The sequence below is a fragment of the Tenrec ecaudatus genome, chromosome 14 (assembly GCF_050624435.1).
Source record: "Tenrec ecaudatus isolate mTenEca1 chromosome 14, mTenEca1.hap1, whole genome shotgun sequence".
NCBI classification, from domain to species: Eukaryota; Metazoa; Chordata; class Mammalia; order Afrosoricida; family Tenrecidae; genus Tenrec; species Tenrec ecaudatus.
Genome location: NC_134543.1, coordinates 88482868 through 88495107, shown reverse-complemented (window position 1 = coordinate 88495107; position 12240 = coordinate 88482868). Strand labels below are relative to the sequence as shown.

The following is a 12240-nucleotide window of genomic DNA, read 5'->3' as shown; positions in this document are numbered from 1 at the left end:
AGTACTCTGTTTTTTCCCTTCAAATAAATTATATGTATTTATGACTATTTAATAATTAGTGCCGTCTTTAAAATATCAACCCCATGATATCAGAGTCTTTGTTTTCAATTCTTGAAATCATATGTGGCAGATAGTAAATATTCATTAGGCCTATTAGTTGACTGGAGAATCAAACGATTTTGTTAAATGCTTTGTAGCTATTAAGTGAAGTTTTCATTCAATGCCACAATTTATAAACAACTTATTGTTTGTCAATGTTTATTTTTGTTATTTGTCTTTTTTTGTTTCTTGGATTTTGGTCTGTTTTTGTATTTCTGCTTAGGTAACAACAAGTCAATGAATGAAGTGAATTACTCTGAGGTGTCTGAATTTGTGTTCCTGGGACTCCCTACCTCTAGACCAATGCAGCGTTTCCTCCTTTCTTTCTCTGCGGTGTTTTATGTGACAATCGTCCTAGGAAACCTCCTCGTTGTGCTTACAGTGGTTTTGGACTCTCATTTGCACTCTCCTATGTACATCCTGCTAGCCAATCTCTCATTTATTGACTTGTGTCTTTCTACCTTAACGGTCCCTAAGACAGTCTCTGACTTGTACTCTGGGAAAAATACCATATCCTTTCTGGGGTGTGTCATCCAGATTTTTGTACTTCATGTACTGGGTGGATGTGAGATGGTGCTGCTCACCGCCATGGCCTTGGACCGATATGTGGCCATCTGTAAGCCCCTCCACTACCTGACCATCATGAGTCCACGGATGTGCATTTTGCTTCTGGCTAGTGCTTGGGTCATTGGTCTCATACACTCAGTGACCCAGTTAGCTTTCACTGTCCATTTGCCTTTTTGTGGTCCCAATGAGATAGACAATTTTTATTGTGATCTACCTCGGTTTATCAAACTTGCCTGCATGGACACCTACAGATTACAGTTCATCATTACTGCCAACAGTGGGTTCATTTCCATGGGAACTTTCTTCCTACTGATTTTCTCCTACATCTCCATCCTGATCACTGTATGGAAACGTTCTTCGGGTGACTTGTCTAAGGCTCTCTCTACTCTCTCAGCTCACATCAGTGTGGTGGTCTTGTTTTTTGGACCATGCATCTTTGCCTATGTGTGGCCATTTCCCACAGTGCCACTGGATAAATTTCTTGCCATTTTGGACTTCATGATTACCCCCATCCTGAATCCTGCCATCTACACATTGAGGAACAAGGACATGAAGATGGCCATGAGGAGATTGAGTCGTGGTTTCCTGAGTTTTATGTAGATCTCCTGCACTATTTATTAGTGTACAAGTGTACTATTCTGTAAGCACTACTGTTACTATAAAGTGTGAATTGTTACACTATGTTAGGGTAATTTAATATACTAAATTTGTTCCAAATAATGACAATATTATCATTATTTATTTAAGTATTTACCTAAATCAGTTCTATAAGTTATGAATCTTTAGAAGACATCAGTTATAAAGTTTTAGAATATTGCATACACATCTTTTGTGGCTGATATTTTGACTACTTCATAGAACATTTTAATGTACAGAATAATGTATGCAGAATTATTCGTGAAGGCTATTATTTTTCTATATCACTGAGATAAAAAATATCCACCTTTAGGAGTAATGACTGAATCACAGTTGAACTTTGGATAACAAAGCAGTCTCATGTTCCGTGTTGGTTCAGGCTTCATGTTCCTGATTTCCTTTCTTTACTTTGTTATTTTAGGACTTGCAATAATTATGTGAAAATTTTAGAACAAAGATCCTCAAATTCAGTTTAGAAAATGTCGAGAGAGCACTTAGTCTTCTCTGATAATCATAGACTGGCCCTGGGTTGAAATAGAATCCACTGAAATTTCTTTTAAAAAAAAAAAGTTTGGAGAGAAAGATGGAAACACTGCTGTCAGAAGTGTATTGACCCAAATAGAGATCTGTCAAGAAACAATAGATAAATATTTTAATATTTGAAATTTTATTCCAATATAGTTGAATAAAAATCTTAATTATAACCAAAATATGATAATATATGAAATAAATTTTGTAATGTTTAATGTTGCCCTCACTTAAGCAATAACAAATATTGCTATTTCTACTTACACCCAAATGTTGTTACTGTTTGACTCTTGGCTGGAAAATAGGTTTTCATTATGTCTAGTAATACTTTGTGACATCCCCTTGTGCTTATAAGTCATTGGATTTGCTTCTCTAGAGAGCTCAGGATAAGAAACACCATTGGCTATGAGGTTTAGAGCTGCTGTCACATTCCTATATCAATTGATTTCTGTCATCAAATAATTCAGTTTAATTATACTAAGGAGGTGGGCATATTGATCAGCTGTTGAACTTTTTCTAGTTCTAGTTAGTTTTTAATGACCATATTATATGACTGCTGATGAAATTCATTCTGTTATAAAACACTATTAAAGTCAGTTTTTTTCAGAAAGAATTTTATAGGACAAGGGTTATTTTAATAGCTTGATTACAGTCTAAATGCTTCAGTTAGAATTTTAAAAGGAAATGAAGGAATACTATTTTTCATCTTGAATTGACTTTCAGTCATATAATTTAGTTGAACACATTGTTTGTCAAAATTATACTTGTGCTGACTCCTCTCTGTCCTCGATGTTTAGCTAAAAATCATTTTAATATTAAATAATATAATTCACATATGAAATGTTCATTCATTTCACACTCTGAAGACTATGTGACATATGTTGTTGTCAGGGGCCATTGACTCAGTTTCCACTGGTAGCATCTTGTAGAACAAGGCAATAACAACAATGCCAGCTCCTGCCCCATCATTGTCATCACTGCGTTCCACCCATTGCAATCGCTCCACCACACTGAGCATGAGAGTGCCCCCTTTTCAGGGACCCTCTCCCAAGCATGATGCTCTTATCCAGGAATTAGTTCCTCCTGATAATATTTCTGAAATAAGCTAACTTAAGCATTCCATCTTTGCTTCTCAAGAACATTCTCGTACTTATTCCAAGATAAATTTGTTCATTTTTCTGGAAGTCAGTGATATATTGAATATTTTCCACCAACATCATAATCCATAAGTGCCTATTCTTCTTTGGTCTCATTTTTTTATTCTCCAGTATTTGATGCAACTTTGATCAAATGCACACTGGTCATCCAAGTGATCTCTTTTGCTTTACAATATTTTTTAAAATGTCTTTTCTCACAGATTTGCACAGTACAATATTGTTCATCTAAGTATAATTAAATCCTTGACAACCTCAACATTTTTTCCTTTATAATGCCTATTAAACCAGTTGTAATGACATTTTTATGTTTAGGTGTTATCTACACTGAATGCTGTATATTTTAAGATCTATTCCTCTGCAGTTTGGTACCTTGTGTGTTGCTAGAATGCTGGAGGCCATTACATTAATGAGCTAAAGTGGACTGGTCTTCCCATTTTGAACTGGACAGGCTTATTGTCTACCTTATCAGAAGAAACAAATCAAGAAAAATAGTGTTGTATTCATTGTGTCAAAAAGTACATTTCAAAATCCAACCTGAAGTATCATGATGTTAGTGATAGAATAGTAGCCATCTTCCGGAACGAAAGACCAGTTTACATGACAATGATTCAAAATTTTATGCCAACCATTATTGCTACATTTTTACCATCTTCTGAAGTCGAAAATTGGTCAAATATGAGAGATCTTGTATTCAACTTGATAGCAATTTAAATAAATTTGGTAATAGTATATGTTGAAAGTGGGTTATTTTAGTAGTATTGTGTGCTTGTCACTAGACTTAGTCATTCTCGTGCATGAACTGCTTTTCTTACCAGTTCAGCAGTAATGCAGTATGCAACCTCATGAGAAGGCCACTGTGCAAATCACATGGAATGTGGCTTCCCTTCCACTACTATCGGTTTATAAGGTACAACTTTACTAGGTGTTTATTAAGGTAGAATCACCACCACTTCATAATTTTGTTTATAGGGACTGAGGCGGTATTTATAAAAAAAATTATAATACTTTAAAGCTAAACAGATATATGTATTATATGTATTTTATTTGTATGTTACAGAATAAAATAAAAGTGAGATCATACAGTGTAGAGGTTAATACTCTGATTTGAAATATGAGAAAAAGTACCTTATAATATTAGTGCTGTCACTTAGCATGGTGATCTTTGGTAATATACTTTTTCTCGGTACTTATTTAAAACTAATATCTCTACAACTGAGCATTGCACTGACACAAATGGGGTAAATCAGTTATAAGTAGACATTCACATATAGGGAAATGATTTTCTTAGAAGGCCTTTCGCTGTCATATTGTTAACACATATTTTCCTTGTACGATAAATACAAAAACCAAATACCTAGCAATGTTTTCCCACTGAAAGTCACGGGAATGGAAACAGAGGATTCCCTGAAAAATGACCTGGGAACTCAGGCCCAGAGGCATCGGATGGTCACCAGGAGCTGTGGTTGGAGCTTTCTTCGATTAGAGCAGTTGAGAGCAGCACGAACTCGCCCTTGCCAAAGAGGGAAGCATGCATGTAAAGGTACAGTAATAGTTCAAACGTTGGTTTCTGGGGTCTTTCTTGTGGCCAGGAAAGTGAGGAAGAATAAATTGAAGCCAGTTGGTTGTCTACTTATATCAGCTACTTTCCTCATAGTAAGTACCTGTGCCTGAACATCACACCATCAACTACCCTCTTTTTTTCTTTGTCTCTGCTTCCCCTCAAGTCTCTGCTATCTTCATTTCCAATTTCCAATTCATTATGCATTGATTGAACCCTGCAAGTAGGTGCCAGGCTTTTAAGGGAGGTATTCAAACTTTAACTTCAGGTTTCATAGTTGGAGTGTATGCTCACATTGATTTTAATGTGAACCACTAGCCTCAGACTTACCAGATGCTCTCGAGTGGCCTTAAAATTAAAAAGCAAAAAAACTGCCATTAGTTTTCAATGTGCTCAAGATGTAGCACATTGAAATATTGAAATACTGACCAGCAGAATACAGCAAACAATACATGAAACAAACAAACAAAAATAAAGTAAGAAAAGAAGCCAACATAAAATACAAATATGATCAAGTGGAATTCATCCCACATATTTAAGCACGGCTGAATATTAGAAAAAAATTAATGTAATCCACTACATTAATGAGATAAAGAATGACAACATGATTGCACCAATAGATACAGAAAATTCGTGGCCTAAAGCTAACATCCATTCTGGATTTAAACAAAGCAACAGTCATAAAACACAACAAAACGTAACAAAAGGGAAATTTCTTTTTTTTTTTTTACATTTGTTTTCTTTTTTTTTTAAATTTTAACAATTTATTGGGGCTCATACAATTCTTTTCACAGTTCATACATATACATACATCAATTGTATAAAGCACATCTGTACAGTCTTTGCCCTAATCATTTTTTTCTCTTTTCTTCTTTTACATTTTATTAGGGACTCATACAACTCTTACCACAATCCATACATATACATACATCAATTGTATAAAGCACATCCATACATTCCCTGCCCCAATCATTCTCAAGGCATTTGCTCTCCACTTAAGCCAAAAGGGAAATTTCTTAACACAATAAAGAACCTATGCAAAAAGCCAATGGACAAGTTTTTGTTCAACAGGGAGTAATGTAAAGCATCCCACCCTGTATGGACAAAAATCAGACAAGGAAGCTCCCTGCAACCATTTTTATGCAACATTGTGCTGAATGATTAGACAAAAAAAGATATCAAAGGAATATAATTCGGCAAAGTAGTAAAACTATCACTAGACACATGATATAATTTTATATGTGGAGAACACCAACACCAAAAAGATGCTTGGAAGCAGTCAGATTTGGCAATATGGTTGCATATGAGATTAACTTATACACATCTATTGATTTCCTGTACACTGATGAGAGCTATGTAAAAGAAATCAAGAAAATAATACCAATTACAATAGCCATACACAAGATGAAGCAACTAGGAATAAACCTAACTGGAGAAACATAAGACTTTCACAAAGTCAACTACAGATGACCATTCCAAGAAACCAAAAGAGGCCTTTGCAAATGTAAGCATATCCGACATTCATTGACAGGAAGGCTCAATAGCATGAAAATGTCAATGGCACCCAAAGTAATCTATAAATACAATGCCATTCTCACCCAAATTCTAACTTCAATCTTTAAATATAAAGTAATGACTGACTGCATATGGGGCAGAGAGAGAGCCAGGATAAGGAGGGAACTATTAAAGAACAAAGTAGGAGGCCTCACACTACCAAAGGGCCCAAAGACATTAAGTAGAAAGGAGACAGTCTCCTCAGTAAATGCCAGAATTGATAGAATTGAATCTCTGTCTGAAGAAGAATGAAATAGGACCTAACCACTGCCCCTCCCCCATGTTCAAAAGTGAACCCAAGATGAATCAAAACCTAAATGTAAACTTCAGAGGTATGAAGATCACCAATGAGAAAACAGGGATAAATGTAAGGGGTCAATTGCAGGGCTTACACATACATCGAAATTAATGAAGGAAGACCACCCAACAGAAGACAAAATAGATGGCGAGCCTCCTAACACGATGACCCTCTGTGCGTCAACTGACCTCATCAAAGGCTAGAGGACAGCCCGCGGACTAGGCACAATGACTACACCATAATCTCTAAAATCACAACATTGCAAAACCTCAGCGAGAAAACCAAATAGCCCAAATTAAAAAGTGCGAAAAAAGATGTGATAGTCCACCCAAAGAGACATTCGAATGGCAAACAGACTCATGAAAAAATATTCACAATCATTTTTCATACTAGACATGAAAATCAAAACCATAATGAATTCTCACCTTGCACCAACAATATAAACCCATTTCTAAAACAGAAACAAAAAACAGAAAAGAATAATTGTTGGAGAGGGTGTGGAGATTGGAGCTCTAATTCATTGCTGGTGGGTCTGTAAATATGTACAACCACTGTGGAAAGTGATATGACAAGACCACACACACAAAAACATGGGACAAGAAATTTCACATGATGCACTGTCTCTGTTTGGTACACACCCTAAAGAAGTAAGTGACCGATCACAAGCAGACATATACACTCTCATGTTCACCAAAGCACTTTGTTTTAAACAATTACAAGAATTTTGAAGCAATCAGAAAACCTACCAGTAGAACATTGAATAAAGAAACCTTAGTACATACACACATTGGAATAATCTACATCTTTAAAAAGCATTGAAGAACCACAAAGTATCTGATGACATGCATTTACTTAGAAAACATTATTCTGGGTGCAGCTAGTCAATCACAAATGGACAATTATATGAGGCCACTACTATACTGACAAACACCAACAAAGAGCCTTGCACCTCTTCTCAGGTCAGGTAATCATTTAATGTGGCCTCTTGAGCACTATTATGATGTGATTGTCTAATGCTTATGAATATTTATCATTCACTTATCATGCATCTGTGTTAGTCTGGGTTTACTAGAGAAACAAATCCATGGACACACATGTGTGCATAAGAAAGAGATTTATATACAAGAGTAATTGAACATTGAGAAAACATCCCAGCCCAGTTCAGATCAACTCCTTAAGTCCAATATTAACCCATATGTCTGATACCAATCGATAAAGTCCACTTCAGACTCACCAAACACATGCAATGATGCCAAAGTGATCGATAAAGTCCTCTTCAGTCTCACAGAACACAGTCAGTGAAGCCAAATGCACAATGATATCAAGCCAGTGAGTAGAAAGTCTTTGGGTCCAGTGGCATTGCAAGCATCTCAGCACTGGCAGGGTACTCTCTGTGGTTTCTCTGGCTTCTGAAGTCGGGTTGCATCCAAGTGGCTTGTCTTCTGCAATGTGTCCCACGGAGTATCAGAGAGAGAGGTGTCTTCTGTCTCCAAGGAGGAAGTACCAGATTTCCCAGAATTCTCAGGCGAAGGCCATGCCCACAGAAGTCCCATTGGCTATCTCCAGATTGACAGCCTAGACTCCACCCCTACACTGTTAATCCTTAAAATTGACACCAGATTAGATAACTACCACACATCTCAAAAAATACTTTACAGAAGGCCCCACTTCAGATGGGGTCACCTGGCATTTAGCAGGAAGTGGGAAAGGCTAAATAAATCCTGCCATCTAGCAATTTCCCGTGGTTACCCTGGTTTAATAGACTGTCCTACAAGGCTGCATGTAGAGGGACTGAATTACTCTGTTGGACTTAAAGTTGAAACCTCCTGGTATAGAAGAAGTAGATGACTGCTATCCCCTCCTGGGATAGAAGAAGTAGATGACTTTGAAGTCATAGGCCTGTATTAAAATTTTGTTTTTGAAGTTCTTCTAGAATTGGCAACCCAAGATCAATATACATTTCCATATTCTCTTTGCTATTATGGCATGTATTAGCTCTGTAGGCATTGATCTACCTTAGTGAATGAATGGTACTGACATTTTTTGGCTTGTGTACAACCTTTATTGTTTTCAGTCACTTAGATTTTCGACCTGTATAGGCAAATTTTCTATGTCCAATAGGCTTTAATATACATGTACATATTCCTTTTCACACTAGTATTTTAAATTCTATTACATTAGCTGGATTAAAGATATTCATAATAGAATTACTAAGTGTCCCTTGCATACTAATAAAATTATTTTTAAAGGACCTGATTATTTTTTCAGAGCCTGCCTCTAAAGTAGATGAAATATATATAAACTTTAGACACATTAAAGGATTTGAACTCACACTTAATTGTAGACCCTAATTCAAGAACAATTTGTTTTGTTCCTTTGATTGCTAAATTGAATAGTCTGAACTGAAACAGTTTATGAAAAACACTTAAAAAAACTTCATCAAATGATTCCAGCAAGAATGTTTATTCCTGAAAGAAATCCCCAAGTATCAGGTGCACAATGCTTATATTAGACACCAGTTTTCATTTACATATCTCCATGAGAGGCTTTTTCAACAAAACTTTATATATCATGGCCTGCAAAATGTTAATTCTTACGTATATTGACTCGTCCTTGTCCCTCCCTGGCAAAACGGAGTATGTTTTGAAACTGTGTTAAATTATAGATGCACGAAAGTTGGTTTTACTGCTACCTGTCCTTTCTGGAAAAAATATACATTCTCAGTTCATTTGCCCTTAACCAATGTTTTGTTTTGTTATTTAAATTAATCTCAGTAGGTGGGAAGAGTAATCTCTAAACCAGAAAGTAAAACTATTCTTTCCTTCTTTCTCTTCTCATGGTTGCCTTTTCTTTCCTCTGTGCTTCTTCTCTGTTTTCCAATTCTGCCTTATATAAATGTAAACTGGGGGATTGACATTTAATGATATAGCACAGCATACTGTTTTAATAATCACAATGTTTATTGTCATTTTACCAAGAGGAGACCTGACTTCCCAAGACATGCAACTATAAACTGGAACATAAATTGGGGTTTGTCTAACTTAAAAGTCTGTAATAAACTTCTTTCCTAGAGAGAGCTTATGGTAGTAACATTGGTTTTGAAAAGACTAAGAAAGGGAAGTAAGAGTTTTTAAATAAAATTGTTTACAATGAGTCAATTCACACACAAAGAAATATAGATGCACCAAAAGGCATTTGACTTTATATATTAATCAATTTTTGTCTGTCTCTCTTCTTTATTGTTGAAAATATAGGTACAGCAAAACATAAATCAATTAAACATTTCTCTGGGTATAAATCGATCTAACTTCTTTTGCCTTCTATTTGGAATGTACTTTTAGTCCATTGATCTGAATGACTGATATTTTCCTATATGTACCGCTTCAGTTAAATGCAGAAATGAGAAATAATCCAAAATAATGCAAAAGTCACTAGAAAATGTCAGCACAATATGGAAGGCTCCACACCCAGTTCTTCCCCAACCCAAGTGTCCTGGACTTGATGATTATGAAAGGGCAACCGTTTGGGTTAGTGAGACTCCACGTAAATCCCAGAGATTCGTTCAGGGTTAAAGTTCTTTAAACACATCAACTAAATAACACACGGAGTACTCTAAGTTCAGCAATTGTGTATTTAAAAAACCTACAGAAAGAGAAGAAAACATAGTCTTAAATTGGAATGATATTAAAAATGAACATTTAAAAAGTAGCTAACTACAAATATAGTTGCTCTACTGACATCATATCTGAGACCAAATTCTTACTCTGGATTCTGCCTTACATCTGAAATGAGTCGCATTGATTAATTTATTTATTGTGATGAGCAGGATTAGTGCGTGTGCATCCTCCTCATTGTTGCATATGTACGTTGTGAAGAGTTGCCTTTGTCCCGGGAAACTTTTCACCTCTGTATTTTAAACAGAGCCAGAATCTGGAATGACTTTTATATCATGAGAGTTCTACTAATAAACCCTTTCCTGAGTTAGATAAAATATTGTGAAAGGGTTTTTCTATACTTATTTATTTAGGAGCATATAACTTACTTCGGTTTGCTCTATATCTATCATGTGCATAATGAAATTGAGATAAGATTTCAATTCCAGACTCAGCAGACGTTCTATAGGTTATATAGAGGAAAAAGTGACAGACAACTAATCATACAGATAAATCCAATAAGGCTGAAACAATTGATTAGGTGTATTTGGAGAAAATAATGAAGACCCCTTCCTCCATTCTGTGCTAATCTTAACGATTATCAGAAAGTATGTTTTATCATAATGATACTTTTTTAAAGATGATGTTAATTTTACAAATCAACATTTCCTTCTTCCTCTTTTATTGTTTGCTGCTTTGATTCAAAATAACTGATATTCCATGATTGAGTCCCCACTGTTGTTTTCCACTTTGTTACTTTTCTTTTTTTAAGATCATTTCATTGGGGGCTCTTAAAGCTCTTATATCCATACATCAGTGTTATCAAGAGTATTTGTACATATGTTGCCATATAATTTTCTAAAAATTTACTTCCTGTTTGAGCACTCGGTATCAACTCCCCTTTTCCTCTCCTTTCCCACCCTAGCACTCTCATGAACATTTGATAAATTATATATTATCATTTGAGATACTTAGGTTCATTGAGCCAACGTGGCCAATGAACACATGTGGAATTAATTGAAGGGTGGAGAGATAAATGGCTCCACGGCCTGGTCTTTCTTGTCTTTGCTCTTTGATCATCGGTGTGTGGCTGCCTTGCTTGTTCTGTGCCTCCATTTGCAAGCCACACTACCTGTGGGACACCTAACCCGTGGACTGTGTCACTGTAATTTGAGGTTCCTTCATGACCTGCTTCGCCACGTTACTGGAATATGCATCTCTTGAGCTGGGGACTGTTGGACCCTGTCAACTGGCTGATTGTTGGTGACCTGCCTTGCTCTTTGGTGCCTGTGGCTAGATAGCCTGTATTGCTCTACAGAGGACTACGTGGCGGCCCTCAAGACTTGAAGCACTGCCAGTGTATTAGCTGTCTCAAGGAAGTGAGTTGCACTGAGCCATTTGTACTGCTTTATAGATTGATTTACTGTTCATTTCTTATGTTACATATCTATCTATCTCTATATATATATACTTATTAGTGTTCTGGTTTTGTTTCTCTAGAGAGCCTTATCTAACATGGTGTGAAATAACAAAGCTAATATCTACAATATTACCACCGATAGATGAGGTGCTGGTTAAAGGAGAGGTTCTGGGTGATCGTGTGCTTGGTATTTTCCAGCAGTTTTGTCAGGATGCCATGTATATGGAACCTAGTTGACTGGTCTTCCTTACAATGGAACGTGTGATTAAGGAGAGGGGTGGTGTCAGAACCTCAGAAGCGCGCCTCAAGTACTGACTTAAAAGCTTCTGCCTCTACTACAAAGGAGAGCCTTCTCTCCTCTAGTAATATAACTGATGTTGCTGAGAACCAGGTGCAGTGTCTCATTATGTGAGTGGCTGAATTACAATGTCAGCTGAATTGCAGATCTAGGGCAGTGTCTGTTACTAAAGTGAGGGCATGGAAAGGAAAAAGTTGGGACCCTGAAACATGGGATGGGAACATATAGGCTGGTGATCCAGAAGAAGAGGATATTGAGCCCCTAGAAAGAATTGAATCACCCCAGTCAATAGAGCCACCCCTCCCAGCTGAAGGTATTTATCCACTATCAATTAAACAAGCCACACCTGAGCAGATTAAGCACACTGTTCAAGCTGAAATGCCAGGTGGGTCTGCATCTGTAGCATTGCCTGAGGGAGATAACTTACAAAATATTGCTGAGAGCAGTCAGGAAACACTCTCATCACCCATTA

General features: G+C 36.5%; 1 protein-coding gene across 1 annotated transcript; it reads left to right on the top strand.

Annotated features, from left to right (window-relative positions):
* Nucleotides 1–315: 315 nt before the first annotated feature.
* LOC142426696 (olfactory receptor 4F6-like) lies at nt 316–8678 on the top strand. The gene is made up of 3 exons (XM_075532271.1): nt 316–1255; nt 4442–4449; nt 8556–8678. Exons 1-3 carry the CDS (start codon nt 337–339, stop codon nt 8676–8678), a joined length of 1050 nt encoding a protein of 349 aa, XP_075388386.1. The 5' UTR covers nt 316–336.
* Nucleotides 8679–12240: the final 3562 nt, after the last annotated feature.

Bases quoted from the DNA above. Each gene is read 5' to 3' on its own strand.
- LOC142426696 (XM_075532271.1), top strand. From the start codon at position 337: ATGAATGAAGTGAATTACTCTGAGGTGTCTGAATTTGTGTTCCTGGGA.